Source organism: Haliotis cracherodii, unplaced genomic scaffold (assembly GCF_022045235.1).
Source record: "Haliotis cracherodii isolate W230 unplaced genomic scaffold, xgHalCrac1.p SCAF_1, whole genome shotgun sequence".
In the NCBI taxonomy this organism is placed as follows: domain Eukaryota; kingdom Metazoa; phylum Mollusca; class Gastropoda; order Lepetellida; family Haliotidae; genus Haliotis; species Haliotis cracherodii.
The window spans coordinates 53,739,103-53,762,349 of record NW_027266264.1 but is presented as its reverse complement, the minus strand read 5'-3'; the positions used below and the strand labels follow the sequence as shown (position 1 = coordinate 53,762,349).

General features: G+C 39.8%; 1 protein-coding gene across 1 annotated transcript in view; it reads right to left on the bottom strand.

The window, feature by feature from the left end:
• The window catches only part of LOC139465639 (NT-3 growth factor receptor-like), a 47,614-nt gene extending 26,228 nt beyond the window's left edge, over positions 1 to 21,386 (bottom strand). Inside the window, exon 1 of the mRNA XM_071247350.1 lies at positions 20,888 to 21,386. Coding sequence (XP_071103451.1) covers positions 20,888 to 21,096 — 209 coding nt within the window. The 5' untranslated portion in view covers positions 21,097 to 21,386. The remainder of the gene's footprint in view (positions 1 to 20,887) is intronic.
• Positions 21,387 to 23,247: the final 1,861 nt, after the last annotated feature.

The window sequence follows — 23,247 nt, the reverse complement described above, 5'->3', positions numbered from 1 at the left end:
ATATGTTCGCAAGTATACCGACATTCTATCCACTTTGTCTGTTTAATATTCAGCAAACATTCGGCGTATCCCCTATAACCATAAACCCCCTAAGGGCAGGACCCTTAATCCCCAGCTATATCTTAAGACATCAATTAACACGTCGCCGGATCTGACGTATGTTCATGTACGTGGGTATCTGACTTTGCACCACGTCATGTAATACCTCTATATACAAAACCTGACTTACATGGTCAATCAGAGAGACGGGCCCACATCATCGACAGAAGCGGACGGATTGTACGGTTAGTCGTGGCGACGGCCATGGCCGTCCTCTCACAAACGACTACGTCGACGATGAAGAAGACTTCCCACGGTGTGTAAGTGAATGAGCGGGTCTTCGCACCCAGGAACATTGGCCACTCGTCCCTGTGTGTGTTCAGCCAAGTTATTATCAACCTGTACCCTTTCAACTTATTTCAAGCCATCATCAATAAAAATGGCTGCTGGGTTCTAGACCTTCACCCCTGAGTTCTTTCTTCCGTCTCATCCTGAGCTACCATCCGAGGGCAACAACGCTCTTGGACACTATGAACGAATCCGCTGATCTACATAGATGATTTATAAAGCAAAACATGAGGCGTACTTTGCGGGATGAGATACATTGATAAATGATTGAAATGGATTAGATACCAACTGCCTCCCTCTTCCCAACGGTAACTGGGACATAATTACAAGGTTCTGACAGACGTGCCACTGTCGGTATCACTTCATCCGGCTTGTGGCAGCCAGACGGTCGGGAACCATGTGGCGAGTCACAGATCCCTGGGATGAATATGAACAATACAATTTATATAGAGATGAAGACAGTGTTGGAACCTTAAATCATTATTGAATGGCACCATCGGTAATTGCTTGAGACAGCCCCAGTCTGATGGTGTCAAGGGGTTCTAGATGCACTTGGAATAGGACGTGGAAACAGTGAAAACAAGAAACAAGGTCCAGACATTGTAGTTTGGGTATTACAATAATATTTGTCATACCATATCCTGCATGTCGGTGTCCATACTTCTGCACACATGATAGTGTTTAGTCCGTGTGTAACGTTAATGTAAAATCTGCATTTTTATTGAGTTCGAGCATTCAGATCGGTGCAGAATATGTAGTGTTATCTTCGTGTTAAACGACACAAACTGAATCGTAGTTTAGTTCATAGTCATAGTGAATTTGGTGAATGAGGTGGAACCGATGGAGCTTTATGTATTTGTTAAAGAAGTGTTGTTTTAGTTGTATTTGGGGTTAGTAAGGTTATAACAAAGTTCAGGAAATGTTAAAATACTTATCGACCGTTTTATGCAAAGAATGCCTATTGATGCTCAAGCGTTGAAATATACATAACTTTACATAAACGTTCTGTGTTTATAATGTAGAGCTAGGTTACATGTAGATTTCAGTAGCGGGTCCATTTTGTAACTGTAAAATAAATCCTACTTATCGTACCACACACACACACACACACACACACACACACACACACACACACACACACACCCCCCACCCCCCAACTGAAGTTACAAATGGCACAAGTGGATCCCCCTCCCCTTTTTTAAACTCCTGGATTTAAACGCGCTGAATTGAATTTGGAATCAAGTGCGCATCGGCAAGATCTTCGTGTAACATGTGTGCAATTGAAAACACATTGTTTTCTTCCCTGTTTATATTAAACGCGAACTCCTTGGGGTTGAGGAAGATATTGAGAGACACGACATGGGTTTAGTCCTTTGTTTGGACTGGATTGTCAATTTCAGTTCAGGAAACACCGATAATAGCCTTTAATCAAATAATGGCACATTATGAGCTTGAACATGATTCTTTGCACATCAATATGATTTAGTCGCAAACATGGTAAGCCAACAAAACATGGACACCCCTACACGGTACGTCACTATAATGACGACACACCGCTAACTGTGACAATATGACGTAACAGTCGGTTATAGATACGTCAAATTTCAAGCTCTCTGATGTCCCCAAAACTTGAAATACGTTCTCTCAGTCGTGTTCACTGCCAAAATGCATCGCCACACATACACACGCACAATACTCAGTGTTGCAACAACATAAAAAGAAGTTTCTTTGGTGTTTCACTTAGCTTGTATGCAGCAGAATCTTTGCACTTGTATGGCGTATTTTTAAATATAACATACCGTTCTTACTTTCGACCAGATCAATAAACGCGCTAGCATGACATTGGATTGTCTGGTCAAGACTCGATTGTTTACAAGACGCTGTAGTATGTCATGACTACTGCTGTGCGGCGTCAGGTAACTAACCAAACACTTACATGTGTGTGCGAATAGAGAAAGAGGCGGGTGCAATCGGAAGTGCAGGTTCGTTGCGTCCTGTAACGTTCATTAGAAAAGTGGCTCCACTGAACGTTGGTATATATTTTCACGACTGAAGAAACAAGGGTCATGCAAAATATACAGATTGGGCATTTGCTTACGTATGGTAATTGAAAAAAAAGTATATATTCAGCCACTGCTGTACGATAAGGATACCTTAGAGAACAATGGCCGTACGGAACTGATGAAAGGCGAAATGGAAAAGCGTGATTACAGTGATAGAGGTGATGGAAGAGGCAGACTGATTGAACATGCTGTAAACGAATTGCATCCTAGGGCTAATCGTACAGGGATGAAAAACGATATCTGAAGAGATTTCAGACGTTTTGCTGCAAAGTGAAAATATTAGTACAGCTGGGTTAGCAGAAGGTCAAACTTAACTGCTTTGTTATTCGTTGCGCGGTCATGTGATCTGAGCGGCTAAAATATAGGCGGTGTACTTAGGTCTTTGGTGAATATGGCAATAGCGTTGGTAGTTGACAGCAATTGTGAAACCCTGCTTGGTTTGGTGTGTCAAAAAGGGTCTTGCTGGTTTACAATATAACGTCAGCATTGAAGACAGTAAGCCGGGCTGCGTCTTATTGATAATCAAGTTTACGTTAACATTTTGGTCAATATGACGTTAATGTTTAAGACAATAAACCGAAAGGCGTCGTGTTTTTTACAATGTGACGTAAATATATTAGCAACTGAAACTCGGATTACGCGTGGTCTTTCTAAGTATTACTTATTCATACAGTGCTTGGCGACTGGAAATTGGAATGTACCTTAAAGGGACACTAATCTCTGGCTTCTCGGCTGTCTGACACTGGCCGCTAGTGAGTCGATTTGGTCGCCAACGCACCTGAGCGTGACAAGAGACTGGGCTACCGTCTGCAAGGGCAGCTAAATAGACTTAGAGGCAATATTTGTTTTACGCATTTTTGAACACTGATTGGTTACTCGTTATCTATAAAGATTTCGACAAAGGGCGCATGTTAATTAATTTATTCAGCCTAAACAAACAGACAAAAAGAAAGACAGAAGCTCATCGGATGTCGTTATTTGGAAATATCCCTGATTGTTATAGTCTGATAATAATAAAAAAGTATCACTGCAGTGAAGAATTTTCGGGTTTTGGATTGCGTGGATAATACGATTACTACTCCCTTGTTGTCATCCACGTTTTCTGGTATAACCCTACACTTGTGTATTTGACGTAATTCACTTGATGCTCGGTTAATGAATTTATTACAGGCATAATTAGTTGTAGCACCACTCTGATTACATGATAAAGGTTCCCATTCGGCATTTATTGTGTCTGGAGTAATTATTCAATCTAAATCGAGGTTTGAAGTGAGGTGAAATGTGTGTTATGTAATATATGCACGTGGCAGCCCAGCAGGGGATGAATAATCAGTTGATTTAATTTTTTGTAAATCAACGGATCATTCCTAGCCATCAAAGGATCAACAGAAAATATGTTGATTAATCACTGTTGTCTTGTACCATAGATATGACCAAAGTAAGTGTTTACATGTGTAGGTTTACTATAGCAAAGGGAAGACACTCATATCATGGCGTTAAGTGCCGGTGTCAAAACAACATACTTTGTTCAAAGGGTTAACCGACAATACGCTGATTGATTGCCCATTGTTAATTTACTCAATGGGTTTTTTTAATGAGAGAAAAAAGAGAGAGAGAAAATGTTTATTTAAGTGTCACGTGCATATCATATGATAAAATACAAAATGTACATTCATAGAATTATAAAAAGCACCCGGCCATATGGCCTATGAGACACTATAATCTAAAATATCACAGAACAACAATAAATTAAGAAAGTAAAAATGACAAACAGTCCCTACATTCAAAATAATTAAAACATGACATTATGAAAATAGTTGTCACGTGGGCTTTCTCCGCTGACCCTTGAGACTTGAAACCTATGTGAAACAACCGAAACAAACTAAGTGATCAGTTGAGAAACGAACACGGGTTATAATATCCCGAAACGACATATATATTTTAAAATATTTGATTGTTACAGAGACACGTGACATCGAACAAGTTTCTTTGTACAGCTGCAGATGTGTGGGATATCGTTCCTTTAGGTTGATATTCACGGATACATTCCTCGAACGTGGTAGCAGCCTAAAATCATACATATAACTTTGGTAGGTTATAATTATGATATTTGCATTTTGTTTTCATTCGTTTTCTGTAGCGTTGAACGGAATCATTCTTGTTCCTCTACGACTTCGTTGTGAAGTTCTTCGATGTGCGATGTGCGATGTGTGTCTATGTTACAGTCAATGTGTGAAATGTGATTCACTGAGGCATTTTATAAAATATTTCAGTCTATTAACAAGTTTACTGAAAAATCTGTCCATCTATTTAACAGTTTGACTAAAAATTATTAAGACGGTCAACAATAGATTAATTATGCTAGGATAGAAGCCAAACAATATAGAAAATTAATGTACTTTTAATCCTAACATTTTCAGTCACTTGGTGATGTTATATAACATAAAATGTTTGGAACTCGTTATCATAATAATACAGAATGGAAATATGTTCAGCCCATTTGTAAAATAACTGAATATTTATGCGTTTAATAAATTTCAAAAGTGAAAGTTTTTCACATTTTGACTGTACAAATATGTACACGATAAAATAAGCAATGCTCAGGTGAAATATTTACTTTGTGTTGTCAGTCAAAATAGTGTAAACGAAAATCGCACAATTACCAAGCAAGTGACTTATCAAAACATCGTCACCATTACCGATGCTACCCACAAAGATACCTATATTTCCTTATTATTTCCAAAACTTTCATTTCTTTTATCAGTGTGAGCATACGCCCTTATGCCATCAATAAAGGTGACAAATGCTCATATGAGTGGCGCAACACAGGTTGCGAACAAGTCTAGATTTCTGTTATATCATCCGGGTACTCACGGGGAAAAACAACGACAAAGGCAACAACCAGTCCCGAGGAATTGCTTTAGATCAGTGCCCCTTTAATGTCTCACAATGTGACGTTACTAAAAGTGTGTCGACATTCGTCGCATTTCGTATGTTAGATTCAAGAGTGGTTGATGCATGTCATGTATTACTCATGATGTCAACCACTGGACTGTCTGGTCCAGACTCAATTATTTACAGACCACCGTCATATAGCTGGAATATTGCTGAGTGCGGCGTTAAACAACATACAAACAAATGGTTTCGTATGTATAATAACAAAAAAATATTAAAAACAAAAAAACTAAATAGCTAGCTAGACTAATCTATTTCCTCATTTGGATAAGTTTGATAATCAAGTATAATGCAGATATTCTACACTCATAGCAGAGGACTAGCGGATCCAAAACGAAAACATTAATCTCTGAATGACAGGAGGGTTTTGTTCGCAAACAGCTTTGGCGTTGCCTCTCAACAACACACCATGAACTGCATTCAAGATTTAAATGGCTTGCAAGTTCAAGACCTTTAGTTCATTTCATTTTCTATTAGTTATATTTAGTTTTATTTCTAAAATCCGTTGTCGGTGGTTGAAATAACAATATAAATGAAATTAGATTCTGCATGCCCAAGGGACGCAAATCTGCACAGCGAATCGCGGCGCCTTAGACGACTGGGCCACCCGTGCCCCCCTTTTGATTTTGTTGGTAGGGTGGAAACAAAATCCAAATTCTCCATGTTTTTACAACTACAACATCAGTGTTTTATCTCATGGTAACAATGCCACATACTGTTGGTTGGTTGGTTGGTTGGTTAACGCCGCACTCAGCAATATTCCAATCCAGCGATTAATATCATGAGCATTGATCCACGTAATTGGGATCGATGACATGCATCACCCAAGTCAGCGACCCTGACCACCCGATCCGTTAGTTGCCTTTTACGGCAAGCATGGGTCGCTGAAGAGCTATTCTACCCCGGAATCTTTACGGGTCCCACAGTGAGATTTCTTATGAAATGGAAAGGGTTTTGTCGCCTTTAATAACACTTGATTAATAACAGCCGGTAAACCCAGTTAAGATTGAAGACGACGAAAACTTATTGAATTATCGGTATTTTGAGAGTGACCATATGAGACAAAAGTGCAAATGGGGATTATGTTGGAATTTAAAAGTCTGAAAAGAGTTACAATTTCGTAAAAAAAACCATTGCCACATACTGTTGGAGTGCGGTGGAGCTACTGACAGTAGTTAAGCAAACAATCATTGGTCTTGAGGTATCACTTGCCTCAGTCAAGAGTGAGTGAGTGAGTGAGTGAGTGAGTTGGATTTAACGCCGCTTTTAACAGTATTCCAGTTATATCACAGGTCAGCAGGTGATGCAGGTCTCGGATGCAGGACGTTTACCACTTCGATGAAACCCACCAGCACGGTACTGACAAACCTAGAAACATAATAGGGGCGTACCGGGATTCGAAGCCACAATCATAGGTTTCTGGCATGCCCAAGGGACGCAACTCTGCACAGCGAATCGCGGCGCCTGAGACGACCCCGCCACCCGTGCCCCCGCCTCAGTCAAGAAGGGAAACAAAGTGTGTGCATTATATTCATTAACGGAATCAATCTTCTTCAATAAAAAAACTGTAAATTGGGATTTCAATTTTGTTCCACTTTCCTGATATTAGAATCGGCTAATAAAAAATAAAACACCTTATCCTGAATTATCATCTTATCAATATGTAAATAACGACATGACAGACCTCTCCCGGAAGCAGAGCGCTAGCATTTCCATGTTGCTGGTTCCAGACCAGCGGGCTATTTCCTGTATAACAGCTGCATAGATTCGGCAGCCCCGTGGATGCTGAGATCAACGACACTGTGGACTTGGCTGTGCTGCTCGTGTTGCATACAGGGCGACTGCAGATGTTGCGCTTTTCAGGTACTGTCATGTAGTTTCTCGAAATAACGGTATTTTCAACGGCACGATCTACCCATATTGCAACAGCAATGAAAGCCAACTGTGTAACATAACACACCACTGACTGATATTAATACTAATGTACACACAATCGTGACCTTCTAACAATAACTTACATGCATCTTAATACGACGTAATGTCCTTAGATATCGTTAAGTCAATGACAGCTCTATATAAGCGTGTGAATTATGCCGCTTTCGTTTAAGAACTTGCATGAACATGACTAGTCTGTCTTACAGACCCTGATACATTTATATCAACTACAGCCCATGCAAGTCTATAATGTTTGGCAAGTCTAGATTACTGCAGTGTCTGAAAATGAAGAGAATCACTAGGCTCCCTTTTTATTAGATTTTTCTTAAGATAACTGAACAACTGTTTTTTTCTGTACGATATGTTCATTTCAGAGACTATATGTTAGTCTAGAACATGACGACAAACTATAGGCTTCGTACACCCTGTCATGACCAACATGGCGACTCCTCTACCCCGCAAATATTAAAAGGGGTCTCTGCTGTACAAATTTGTATCCATTGTTGGGCGTTCGGTGACATGAGTCAATCTGAGACAATGTGTGGACTTAGGATATTCACCTGGTAGAAAAAATGGACAGTGTTTACTCACTTACAAATTTGCCGGACTGCCATTTGATCGGAACTTAGCTTCCCTTTAAGGATACTTAAGTCATACGTGGTTACATTAAATCTGGAATGGCTATTAAGTATGGAATTTGACATACAGTGAACACCCAAATACGGTTACCATTGAATATGTAGTATTTGAGTAGATGAGGATTCATCCGCGATCACTAGACCCATCTTAACCCAAAAATATAAGACGTCAACAGAGAATGATTAGTCTCGATTGCCCGCCGGTCAATTGGGCGTCAAGGGAACAAAAGGCGGTGAACATTATATGAATGGATCACTGAAAATCAGTGATGACACCAGGTGTTCTCGAAAAGAGTAAGCATGGCCTGCTCTACCGATAGCACCCGCAACTTTTTAAAAAATCAACTTTTTCAACGAAAATGCACAATCAATGCATTGGAAGTGTAACCTATTTGTGTTTTTCATGGTTGCAAAAACAAAATAACTAAACCAATAAAAAAATATGTTTGTTTATGTATTTAGTACCCGTGAAGATCTGAGTTAGCATAGGCCTTCAGCAACCCATGCTTGCCGTAAAATGAGACAATGCTTGTCATAAGAGGCGACTAACGGCTTCGGGTAGTCAGGCTCGCTGACGTGGTTGATGCATGTCATCGTATCCCAATTTCGTGGATCGATGCTCATGATGTCAATCACTGAATTGTCTGGTCCAGACTCGATTATTTACAGACCGCCGTCATATAGCTGGAATATTGCTGAGTGCGGCGTCAAATAACAAACATTCAAGGAAACAAACAAACAAACAAAGTTATGAATTTAGAAATGTATCAAGGCATCCGCCAAAATTAGAACGGTCCTAAACTCTGTGTCTAGTTATTGGAGCTCGACCAACCAAGGTTCCAATGGATTATATTTTACTCAGTGACCTTTTTTGTTGAATAAATGTTATTCTGTATCTCGAGTGTTCTCATTAGGAATACATCTAAGGTATTACATAATAAAAGCATAAAAAAGATCATATCTAATTATTATAAAGCAATTTGAATACAATACGACTATTAATAAGGAACTTACATATAACATATAAGGTACGATCAGCAGGAGCGGAATGCATGGAGAGAACACCATTAAAGGCGAACATTCATAGAACAATGTTTTTTACGAAATTGTAACTTTTTTTCAGACTTTTAAATCCAAGCATAATCCACATTTGCACTTTTGTCTTATGTGGTCACTCTCGAAATACTGATTATACGATAAGTTTTCTGTAGTCTTCGAGCTTAACGGGGTATACCTGCTGTTATTAATTAAGTGTTATCAAAAGCTAGAAAACCATTTCCATTTCATAAGAAATCTGGGGGCACGGGTGGCCCAGTCGTCTGAGGCGCCGCGACTCGCTGTGCAGAGTTGCGTCCCTTGGGCACGCCAGAAACCTATGATTGTGGGTTCGAGTCCCGATTCGCCCCGATTATGTTTCTAAGTTGGTCAGCACCATACTCGTGCCCGTTCGGTTTCACCGAAGTGGTAAACGTCTGAGACCTGCATCACTTGGGGCTTTCCTCCCACATCAAGCTGACACGCGGTGATCTAACTGGAATGCTGTTAAAAGCGGCGTTAAACCCAACTCACTCACTCATAAGAAATCTCTGCCAAACGGAGAGTCAATATTACCATTCCGACTACATGTGTTTATGAATCACAACCAAATAGTGATGATACCAGTTCGCGAAAAGGTAAGCTTACCCTACCCACCAGTGGCACATATCACAAACACATGCAAAGGCAAGTCACTTGTCCAAATAACGTTCAAAATCGGGGTTTGCATCGGACATATTTTTTGTCACCGATGCGCCGAAATGTCTTCCACATGTCTACCATAAAACCTTTTGAAAGCTTTACTGAGACCTTGAATGTTGTAACCTTGATCAAACAACTTCTGAGCAAGAGTCGTATGTCGCGCTTATAAATCTTGGTAGAAAGAGCATGCTCGGACCTCAAAACTTGTGAAATGGAGAAATCAAGGACTGAAGCTGCAGGAATATTTCTCGACATAAAGGGAAAGTTTACTATTAGAAAGTTGAAGTCACCCCTCTTGTCATACAGTCTTTTTGAGAGTGTTTTGTCACTCTGAATGTTTATGCATAGATGTAATTATGAAACAGATGAGGCGGTCTCATTGGTCTCCTATATTTCTAGTTCAGGTGAGTAAATCAGTGGAAGGGAATTGGCTGTTTGATGGTCATTGAAAGATATCAGATCATCGATATACCTGGGCCTACTTGCACAAAGCGATCTTAGCGCTAAGATGATCGTAACTCCCATACTTCAACATAGGCTTACAATAATCGTAGCGCTAAGATCGCTTTGTGCAAGTGGGCACTGGAGTCAAATTCTTGGCCAAATTACCTTGTTCCGAAATTCCGATTCATATGCATAAAGAAATAGATCAGCAAAAAGGGGGCACAACAAATAGTGCTGATGGATGTGCCTACTTCTTGTTTAAATGCCTTAGTACCGTTATTTAGGATGCCATCACCGTTATGCTGGATGCGCGCCTCGTAAAAACACCTAATGTGTTCATTATCTCCATGATCGCTGTTACCATAACATTTGATGCCTGTGACGATTATCTCGACTCAGTTATTTCATTATTTCATACATAATACATCGTACATTTAGTACTTTACATCTAAACGCCGCGACGCATTGATTTTCGCTAATCACATAGGACGCCAGCCATGCATTGATTATTAACACTTGATTAATATCCCATTTGTTTGATTGTTGTGTATTGTGCAGTCATCTTAGAACTATTGCAGAGTTTTGGGGACAACGTTTTCGTGGTTTATTAGCACAACTGAACGTCTTTGGGACCTTGGTGATCAACGCCTTATAGAGAGGTTGGAAGATCACCTCGTTATACTCGTTATACCACATGATCACCTCACACACATGACACACATTTGGGTTGTTGTGTTAGAAAATGAATATTTTTTATTTTAAAACTTCAAGAAAAACATTTTTTATTCTGAAATGAAGAGCTAAACAGTGCCTTTTTTCTTTTAACCGATGACACATTTTCTCAGGGCATCAGATGAACAATCTTTGTTTTGGAAAAAAACACTGCGGGAAAATATTTCTATACTTTCGAGGGCATACTCAGTTCTTTATCCCTTTATGCTGTGCATATATTCCATCGTCACCGGGTCTACTAAATTTGGCATAAAACGTACACATTGGATTTTTATGCAATGGCCAGGCTTTTGGTAATTTTACTTTGGTTTGACTGAATTCGAAGGCACTGGGGTTGAAGTGAGGTGAAATGGGGTTTAACGTCGCATTCAAGGTTATTGCACTGATATAGCGACGTGTGTGTGCATGCACATGTGGCTGCTCGTACTAGTCCGGATTAATACCGATTATAAAGTTCTTGCCCACTGAGATACCATGCCGCAGTTTAACATGAATACTCCACTCAGACGCAGTATACTGACTCCGGGCCCACCAGTCCTAGTTTAAGTCCCTTAATGCCGAGCTTTTGGTATGACGCGGCCGGGGATTGAACCCCCGACCTTCCGCTCTCCGGGCAGACGCTCTAACCCTGGACCACAGAAGCGATTCGAAGGCACTGAACCTACTACGTTTCCGATATAGCAAGGGCTTGACATGGTTTAATTCTACTCTCCAAACAAACAAACAAACAAAAGAACAAACAAACAAACAAAAGAACAAAATATCATTCTGTTAGAGCGTTATAAACACATGCGTGTCATGGGCGTTTTTAGTAGAGGTTTCTTATTGTGGAAAGCGTCTTTCGCTTTTATTCATATGTTCCCTGTTTTGCAATTTGCAATTAGCCTAATATACAGTATAATGAAAATAATCAATGTCAAGCACGCATTTCAGAAAAAAGAACACAAATATATTCAAAATATATTTTTAACTACAATCTAAAACGTGCTTATCATGCATTTTCTTCCAATTGATACAAAAAATTAAATATGCATGACCATAGCCAGAAAACATTTCTTTGTATGTTGGCTAAACGACCAGTAATTAAAACCTTTCTCCTTTTTTACTCTTCATAGTTGATGTAATTAACTTGTTGTTTTCTAAGTCTTCTCGTAAGTTATGTTCGTCTTATATTGTGTCTGTGTGCCTGACCGCAATGTGCTTATCGACCGGCTTAACGTATGACGTATAAAGGCATGACGTGCTTCTTGTGATCGTTAGCCGCTGGTCAAGGGAACAATAGTTCCAAGAAGTAATCAATGGAAAAAATGTTCTTTGTTATCGGAAATCTTTAGGTAATTACAGGAATTATAACTTCTATCTTGCCACTTCATCAGCTAATTACTTTTCTCATTTTCGATCGGATTGTATTGATGCTATTTATACGAGTACAGTGTATTGCATTGTTAATCTAAGAGCATGGTGCTAACCGGATCAGGGTGAAGCCACTTCACTATAAAGAATATTGATATTTTCTACTCAAATGGAGAATACAAGAGAATGCTATTTCCTGCCTTTAAATATATTTTTTTAGGAATACAACATAAAACCTTCTCGAAGAGTGCTATGATCAAGGAAGAATGTGTGTTCCTCTGTTTCAAGAACACCTGTGTGTAATTAATTTACTGTTTCATGTTATTTTCATGAATTTCAAAAGAATATGCTTGTAGCAATTTCCTCTTCTACCTTAGACTAACATGAATGACAATAACACCGTTTTGAAATATAAAATATATCGATAATGAGCCTCATCAACTTCAGAAAGTAGACGGGAGACACATACTACTTACGATGACTGTCTCGGGTGTATATGGATCACCACTGTCTCATTAGGAATCAATATAGATTTATCAACATGAAATATACATCAACAAATCAACATACATATGAAATTATCGAGCATGTTATAACATCGATTATACCTCGTAACAGTATTGTGAATAAATAATTGAACAAGACATGCGAATGTTAACTGTTTATATGTACTTCAGCGTACAAACACTGCAGGGTCTATTTCAGGATAAATGGTACATAAATGGTATGTTGCATAGATGATTTGGTAAGCTCTTGTAATATGACTTAAACGTAGTATCATATGTTTATTAACTGGCAATATTTACTAGGAAGAAAATTCAATTGTTGATATATTCATATGTACATTTGTAAGAAGTTGCATAGTATTGACGTCTTAGCGTGATCTCCCTGCTCAGGTCAATTTTGTATTGTGTGGTTATTGACTTCTTTTACTCGGGCTAACTTGAGCACAGCTGCTAGCGATGAAATTCACATCTACTTTGTTGGTTAGCCAATTTATCTTTGAAATAGCGTAATACAATTCTATTTATCACAGAATCTCAATTCAATGGCGTGTTTATTGTGTTGTAGATCTTCTATATGGATCATCGTTAAAGCTGTAACAGACCAATCAATAACAAGGTGCCCAAACACAGAGTTTAGTATTTTCTTGCTGTCATCGATTTTTTTAAGCTCACTCGACGAAATCAACATTCCCATTGCTTTTTGTGTCCTATTTAGTGAGCTGCGCACACTATCAATTTCAGTGCACACATAACTTTTCAAGCTAACGATGTTCTGTACAAAGCAACTTCTATGAATTATCGATAGAGCCACAGTCACAACTAGTTTCCACCAAGAAACGCGTGTGTATATGCAAGCGGGAAATATAATTGTCCTGAATACGTTCTCACGCTATAGAGGCATGCGACTCAGCTATCCGTGTGTTTCTTAAACAATTTAAACTGAGCTCATGTTGAGATGAAAATGAGATTTTTTGAGTGTTTTTCAATTTTTCAAGTTACATGCTGTCAAGAAATCTTTCATAACATTTTGCATTTGTGTTGAAATAATTCTGCGAGTAAACAAAGATAGAATAAATAGAAATGAGTCTGTGTCCAATTTTGACCGATCAGTAGCTTCCTGTCTTTATTAATTACAGTCTTAATCACAGTAAAACTATATCGAGTTATTATTAATTCCAGGTAAGTGACGTACCGGTTTTACACGACAGTGCTGAAGAGGATTTTCAGGGACAAGAAATCAAAATGGTTTATCGAATTCATGGATTTCGAGTTAACGAGGTTTTGAGACCACCCTATTAGTCTAGGGTACACAGCGTCTGTCCGGAGAGTGGGAGGTCGGTGGTTCGATTCCCGGCCACGTCATACCAAAAGACGTTTAAAGATGGTGTTTGTTGTTACCCTGCCTGCCGCTTGACATTAAGGGCCTAAAACAAGGACTGTCGGCTCGAATGGCATCTCAGTGGGCTAGTACTATAAAACCGTCATTAGTCCAGACTAGTACAAGCACCGACATACATTAGCGGTTTTTGATCTGCCAAAAGGGAGATAAGAAGTCTGAAAGGATTAAACGGGATTGAACAATCTCATCAGACATCCTTGCAGTGGAATGCCTTCAGAATCATTTCTCATTTTACGCCGTGTATGAGTAGTGCGACTTTTCTTTCAGGTTTATATGTAAATTATTAACTCTCGAAATTACTTGGCTTAAAATGTTGTAATCTGCGTCCAACCTCCAGTGTCGCCCGTATGCTAAGAATGAAATCTTTTCGTCTTTTCACTCGGTGTCATCATTGATTTTCAGATATCCATCCATATAGTTTTCTCCGCTATTTTTCCATTTACACCCACTAGAATCTGTTACGTCGGATAATCTAGACTGGTTATTCTCTGGCGTTAATGTTATATATTTGATGGTCAACCACTCCCTGTTCTGGTGAGAATCATTGATCGCACGGAACAGACACAACGCTCCTCTCCGCACACTGTTCATGAATTTAATAACAGATCCCCACCAGAACCCACAATTGCAAAATCTGAGTTTTGCATAATGATCCCCTATGCTGACTGATGCACTCCATCAGTTTTGGCCGTTTATGCAATTTACGTTTTAGCTTATACAATTCAAAACTGTAAATTTCCAAAAGAGCAGTCATTGAGGTTAATTGTAAATGAACCAGTAAGTGAATTTGAAAACAGCTTTGGCTTCGAAGGATTTCGTAGAACGCAGCTCTTTATGACAATATGATAACACTTAAAATCCTACGGTATCTCGCAATCACCACACTTACTACGCTGTACACAGACTAGAGATGATATTTCTTCTGAAACAGAAACTGCCATTTCGAAATAAAATAGTCTTGAACGCGACCTTAAAACCCCATTTCATCTCTCCTTGATGCACGTTATCTATTTGTAGGCGCAACCTTTTTATTTTCTAGACAAAGTCAGATTTAATGAAAACACAGGAGAAATATTCCAGCAGACACTAAGATCATGTTGGAGTACATGCCTTTGATCTGGCAAGAGGGAGACATGAAACCCTAAAGAATTAAACAGAGACTGGACAAATTAACCAGACTGTCACACCGCGTGGAACTTCGCTATATGAGTGAAATAATACGGGACGTTAGACCCTTTTTTTACCTCCCCCATTTCAATTAAAAATTGTAATTTTCCACAAAAGCATTCATTGACATAAATTGTTAATGTAATAGGTGAATGTACAAAGAGCTGATACTTAAGGTGCTTTTGTTGAATGTATGTTTTTCTCGGTACATTATTACATAAATTATACAAAGCTTTGGAATCATGGTGTTTGTCATTTAGCACATTCCATACACTGAACATAAAGTACAGTAAACTACGGTTATAACGAACTCAAATGGACCACTAATTTTAGTTCGTAATAACCGTAGTTCGTTATAAGCATATATACAGCATATACACAACAAATGGCAGGTGTTAGAAAATAAGTTCGTTATATCGGTAAGTTCGTTATAAGCGTGTTCGTTATAAACGTAGTTTATTGTATATGATATAAGACGCCATTCTCCGGATATATACGATATTTCCCGAATGATCCAGGGGGAATAACCCTAAGTCTGTCTTCTGACGCATGCTGCTCTTGGATGTGAAAACACGAACTAAATGGATAAATGCCGAACTGTGGTATCCTTACGTATTCAGGCCAAACCATGCATGCTTAAGACATACCTGCCATAGGTGTGCGGCAAGATAAATTCGTTGACCACCGGTCCTTCGGGTGTCACGGGTTGATATCTTCTATGTCAGTTGTGGAGGGAACATCAACCAGTGTCCCTTTCGAGACCGATGGACGGCTTATGACGTTCATATATTAAAATATCTCGTGAAGACATTAACTTAAATGTTTGAAAGCTTTAACGTCGGCAGGAAATATAAAATGTCCCCCTTTCTTTTAATGTCTGCTCTAGATATCATTCTCTCTCTCTCTCTCTCTCTCTCTCTCTCTCTCTCTATCTCTCTCTCTCTCTTTCTCTCTCTCTCTCTCTCTCTCTCTCTCTCTCTCTCTCCCCCACACCTCCGTACCTATATCCCCCGTTACCTCTCTCTTCCTCTCTGTATAAGTCAAGAGCAGTTCAAATCCTCGTATATATGAATGATCGTCTAGCTGCTTGTGTAACTGCTTACTCGCCATTGGTTAAACGTTGCCAAGAGTAAGGATGGATTGTCCATGAGGTACAATGTGTGAACTATACCTAAACGTGGCATGACGCCCTACTCACATCATCGCGTGTAAAGAGGTTTGCGGAATATATGGGAAATGCACAGTGTCTCTATTGGTAGGATTACGCGTTATAAACAAACTTTCTAAAATATTGATGCTGTAGATATTGATGTCATTACTGCGATACTACATTCGTGACCAACTCGTGTTATTCCGGGACAAGCCGAATAGCGACTCGTGCCCCTCTCATGGCCATTTTTGCGACCGGGTTCCGTCTTAGCGCAAACAGGCATACCTAAAACAATTGTCAACTCGTTACGTAATGGTTCACATATATTTCCCCATATATTATATACATTTTAGATGCAATTTAAAGCACATCGGGACATGCGGAATTTTACAGTATGATTGACCACATTTAACTGTGTCTTGGGTATATTTTTAGATGTAAGGCGTATGTTAAATTAAAAATTGTTTCTGAGGGATTCTTTGACGAAGAACTTGAAATCATACGCGCATTCTGATTGGTTTGTCGTATTTTCGCACACAACATTCATCGATAGGGGGACGAGTCTTCTTGCAGGTTACGGAAAAGGGCGAGTGGTGACGAATGTGCAATACTATCGAGACTGCTTATTTGAAAAGCCAATGTGACAAAATAAAACTATTCTTTTTCAGTCTAATCAGGGCAGATTCCCTGATCCCAGGGCAGTAAGGTTAAGACATTTGGCCTCCAAGAAAGAAGATTTTATAGAGGGTCATATGACTCTTGCTCGAAGTTGTTACATTAGGGTTACAACACGCGATGGCTGAGTAGGGCTTTCAAAATGTTTTATGGTAGGCATGTGGAATACATTTCAAAATCTGACACACCAGTGCTCAAAATGGTGTCAGACACAATTCCATATTTTGACTTCTCGTGTTGTTTCATGTGAACAATTGACTTGCCTTTGCATGTGTTTGTGTCAGATACCACCGGTAGGGCAGCACGCGCTCATCTTTTTTGCGAACAGCTGGTATTATCAGTACTTGAAAGTGATTCATAAACACATGCTTATGATATAGTCGGAAGCGTACACTGGACACAGATTTTAGTGGTGATTTCTTGTGAGTACGGAAATGGCTTTGTCGCGTTTATTTTCAAGAAGCAATCTTAGCTCTACGACCGTGGTACGTCAATGGTAAACTACTATTGCTTTGTGAAACGGGGCTCAGAAGAATGAAGTGTTTGAACATAATTCATTTCAGAAACACTGGGTCTCCCCGGCAACCTCTTCTTTCCCTGCTCGTTATAACGGGACTCAGAACAAATACTGTGTCCACTTAATTCACTTTAGCAGCCGCTTTGACATCATTGTGGTCGATCAGGTTGAGAAAGACTTTTTTACTATTTGTAGACATAGTGTTGGGTAAATACGACAGTCTGCTGGTTTTAATGATCGGGTACTGTGAGTGAGTGAGTGAGTGAGTGAGTGAGTGAGTGAGTGAGTGAGTGAGTTAGGTTTAACACCGCTTTGAACATTATTCCAGTCATATCACGGCGTGTCAGCTTAATGTGGGGAGGAAAGCCCGAAGTGATGCAGGTCTCAGACGTTTACCACTTCGGTGAAACCGAACGAGCACGGGTATGGTGCTGACAAACCTAGAAACATAATCGGGGCGCGAACTGAGATTCGAACCCACAATCATAGGTTTCTGGCGTGCCCAAGGGACGCAACTCTGCACAGCGAGTCGCGACGCATTAGACGACTGGGCCACCCGTACTCGGGTACTGTGGGTCTTCTGGTGCACATAAAATAATTCAGGGTTCTGGGTTTTGGGTTTTCATGACGCCTGTACACTCAAGTACCATCTTAAAACGTATTTTAATATGACGCTCTATTCACTGTATCGCGGAGGCGGACTTGTTATAGATGAAGTGGGGTGTGACTCAACTATTGATAAAGATCACCTTTTTTTGACGCACGTATACACGAACATTAGTTGAAATGATTTCTTGTCAAGCTTGGCATGTGGTAGCAATTCAATAACGAATGAATGTTATCCGATTTAGGTGAATTTGTATAGGGTAAGAAATGGGGGAACGCATGTGCATATCAATTTACACGGAACTCACGTGCATCGGGTTACCATGGCCGTTGCCGTGATGCGTTTGGGCGATCGGTGTTATTGTCATCTGTTTTGTTTTTTATCATCAAATTTCATTTTTCCGGACAAGGTGACGTTAAATTTTGGAAACTCTGACAAAAATTACCCAGATATTTGAATGACAACATTTCATGCAATGTTACTTGGGGTGACGTTACTTTTGCGGTTCAGTTTACAAGTAGTGTTTACGATTTGTTTGTTTGTTTGTTGTTTAACGCCGCAATATTCCAGCTATATGACAGCGGTCTGTAAATTATTGAGTCTGGACCAGACAATCCGGTGATTGACATCATGATCATCGATCCACGCAATTGGGATACGATGACAGATGACATGTACAGTCAGCGAGCCGGACCACCCGATCCCGTTAGTCGCCTCTTACTACAATCATAGTCGCCTTTTCCGGCAAGCATGGGTTGCTGAAGACCTATTCTACCCCGGAATCTTCACGGGTTTACAAACTTTGGTCACTCTTATAGTTATAACGCGCCCCAAAATGATGCAGATAGTAGACTTTCGTCTCTTTTTTGGAGCCAACTAGGTCGGGAGAGGTGCTGGCAAACCAAGGATCATCAGCGGAGGAAATAACGGATCCTGGCATCTGAGGGAGGCAATTCAGCACAGCGAGTTTAGCGCTATATACCACAACAATCATGTCGAATTAACGGGACTTGCATGGGTCACCGATGGCCCGGAAGGCATTAAACTCCATTTAACCTCACCTAGCCTGTTATCTTTTGGCAACCCCCTGAGGAACTTGCACTTCTGGTACTTCAATATCTGATATTAACTGCTCAAAATAGGCTTAAACACCTCTCGCCTGGATAGTTAATTACTTAAGCCAACAGGTCGAGACTTAATTAAGTGAAATGGACAGTAATCTTGTGGAAATGACAGTATGAACATGTGTTTAGGGTATGATGTTTCACATGAAATCATCATCATCATCATCATCATCATCATCATCATCATCTACTGATTTCAAAAGTAAACTACCGGGCAAAAAATAGTATACACCTTACAAACGTTATCAAAACGTTACTATGCTGAAAACAGACGCCGAAACACCACAAACTAAACATCCAAAACACAACCATGACACCCTTATCAAATACATAACCATCGAATCACCATTTCTTGTTTGTTTCATTTTCAGTCGCATTCAAACTAGGTGTATACTTTCTTGTGCTCGCCAGGTCCTTCAGTTTGCATCTACAGTGTCCTATTAGAGTATACCGAACGAAAGGTTTCATTCTCTTACATTCAATCCATGAATGTAAAAGGACACGTTACACATTATTCCTCATTTATACAACCTAGTTTTCAACCCTGTATTTGCACTGTGATTTCACACGCAGAGCTGTCTGCCTAAAAGATGTGCAAGCAGTTATACTATACAACCTTAAAGTATCTGTGTTTGTGACTCTACATGATTACACTAAGGTCTTGGCAACACGATTCGCTGCTATTCGCCGCGCAGAGTTGCGTCCCTTGTCTTACATTAGGATCCGCTGATCGCAGTTTCAAACACCAGACGGATGGATGAAGTAAGCACAATAACATAAGGACATATGGACAATCATCGCCCCTACAAACAACGTGCATCTCCTTGTGTCATCCTGACTCTTCGCTGCGCGAACCATGGACTCCAGATCCTATTTTTTTATTTAAAAAAGTAAATTGTCTCAGAAATTGCTTGAAAATAAGATACGCTTTAGACTCAAGTCTTTGAACGGCATGTGGAAGTGATACACATAAGGTACAGAATTTAGGGATGTCAACTTCTTTATTATGAGGAACACAACGTTTCGGAGTATATGCTTACTCCTTCATCGGGTACTCTCAGGAGTAAGTATATTCTCCGAAACGTTGTGTTCTTCATAATGTAGAAGTTGACATCCATAAATTCTGTTCCCTACACTTTAGACTGTTGAAAAAATATCAATTGTCTGCCACAAAACATTCATTGTCGTAAAAAAGTAATCAAATCTGGTTTGGACAGTTTTAGGTGAAAAGACTGTGCAGTTCCCATTCATTGTCCCACCCTTAGTAAGAGGCCTATATGTGATGCGTTCCTAAAATATCAGGTGAACGGAAGCACAACATTATGCAATATACGGGAAGACGTTAAAATGCGTATAACATTCTCTTGTCAAATAAACTTTAGATTTAAGGAAACTTCCCCTTTCCAACGAATAACATAGAAAATAGAAAACAATTTGCGTATCATTTACGAATTGACAAAGGTGGCATCAGTCTATAACATAGTCTTATACTACTTACATTTTGGTAATATTTCCCCTCACTTGAACGTCCGGAACAGAAGGAATGACATTCACATTCAAGTTGGGCGTCACGCACGTCAGCTTATACGCTCCATTGTTCAAGTGGGTTGTCGTGCACCCCAAACACACATGCACGTGCAAGCAACTCACAAGCACGTGCAGCACAAAGCACCATAACCTCCTCCACTGTGTCACAGCGTTAAGCATATCACAGTAGTTTGAAAAAAACCCAACACTATTCCACTTATTGTCTCATGACATTAGTCATACTATGAAAATTAACACTATCCAAGATGCGCGCCACATATGTGGGATTGCAGCTTCAACGCAAGAGAATCTTTAACCTTTGAAGATAGTTGTCTCCTTTCACGGTGCGGTGGACGTGCTCATGGCAAATTGTAACGAGTGGTAGCGCTGATGGGGTAAGTCGTCACTCTGTCAGCGATCTGTTGCTTGTATGAAAGGACACGAGCTCGATATCCCAGGGTCTTTTATGTTCCCAAGTTTCGTTCGTCACATCTGGTGCGGAGCCGCTGAATCGGGAGCAAATTCTCTTGTTATAGTCTTTCTCCGATCAATCAAACGGTAGCTGATGACCAATCGAAATACCGCTAAGAATCGGTCCGCGTGCTCTCATATGCTGTGGAGAAGTACAATGTACAACTGCTTATAAATACTTCTGGTTGTGATAAACAAGGTTACACGAGGGCACTGTCCTTACGCTGATGTCACAACATAATTCTACATAAACAATTATCTGTCCTACTGCAGAAAAAAAGTGAAATAATTCCACAACACACTGTTCTTTGATTACAATCTTTTCAATAAGTTTAAGATACAAATATGTATGTAGCATTTCACGGTTTACATACGGAAATATGTGTAGTCAAGGAAAATTATATGTTAAGTATATACTTTACAGACAAGATTAGTGTGTGCGGGAGTTTGGTTTGAGATAAGCATTACATTTTAATGCTCAGGAGGTTTATTATTTTTTTCCAAATTTTCAGGTGCTCAATTGTATTTTTTTAAATAAATAGAAAATAACGAACTATATTCTTTGGAGACCTGCCTGCTAGAAAAATGCACATATAGTTTTCCTTCATTGCGACTCGTATGTATTTCTTGTCAGTAAAACAGAATAAATTGTTTTTAGAAAAGATCTGACCCCTCGAAAATAGAATGGTTGCTCCTTAGCAATCATCAAGGACTGGCTTCTCGCATTGCTGCCCTGCGACAAACACAGTAGGTGATACCAGGTAATAGGTGTGATGTGTAAAGAGAAATGGTTTCACGGACAGCCCAATAACAACAAAGGTTGTCTGTTATATATTTAAATGTTGGTACGTGATTAATTAAATAATGTATCAATGATGGAATACATACTGTCGGAATAACAAATTTCGACGTTCATACAATTCTTTGAATATGTCTGGACATTTGATTAATTGATCAGATTCTCAATAATATCTGGGTTCGAATCCCAGATTCGCTCTTACTATTATTCTCGCTTGTCAGCTCCATACCCGCGCTCGTTGGTTTCGCGAGTTTGATATTTACATCACTTCGGGCGTTCCTCCACTCAGTGTGAGACAAAGCTTCGTCAGGAATGCAATCACCACTATATTGTGAGCGTACGTCTCATACAATTATACAAGCGGAGAAAAGTTCCTAAGCATCACTGTAATGGGAAATAATAAACAAAGGAAACGGGGAACGGAACAAAATACTGATGTTCGTGAAACATGAATTCATCATGGCAGTGTCAACACATGTCTTCTGTTAACGTAATCGCAGGCTGAAAGTGGCGTAGGGTCAATTCTCAGTTCACAAGCCACTATGACAACCATTAGCGGTGATACAACCTTGACAACGTCGCCTCATTAACGACACCAATTTTTCAAGTAATGCTTGTGGGGGATGTCATTCCAGATCTGGACCATGGCCTTTAGCAACTGGACCAACGTCACCGGTTGGTTTGGAAGTCGGCGTAAACGACGTTCTATTTCATCCAATACATGTTCGATGGGCGACATATGTGGTTAAACATGAGGCCAAGGGGGTAGGGGGGTGTTCGGTTGTCCAATTAAGTCTATGACCATACGTGACCCGTGAAGGCGTGGAATTGTCATGCTGTAAAGTGATGTATCGTCCTTGGTTTCGATGGAAAGGGACAAATTGCCATCGATAACCACAAGAGGGGTTCTGTGATATACAGTGGTGCCTCCCAACAACATTACGCTCCCTCCACCGAATCAAGACCGTCGAATAACGCGGAGAATGCAAAACGTTGAACAACGTGGAGAATGGAGGACGTGGAACAGCGTGGAGAATTGAGGACGTGGATCAACGTGGATA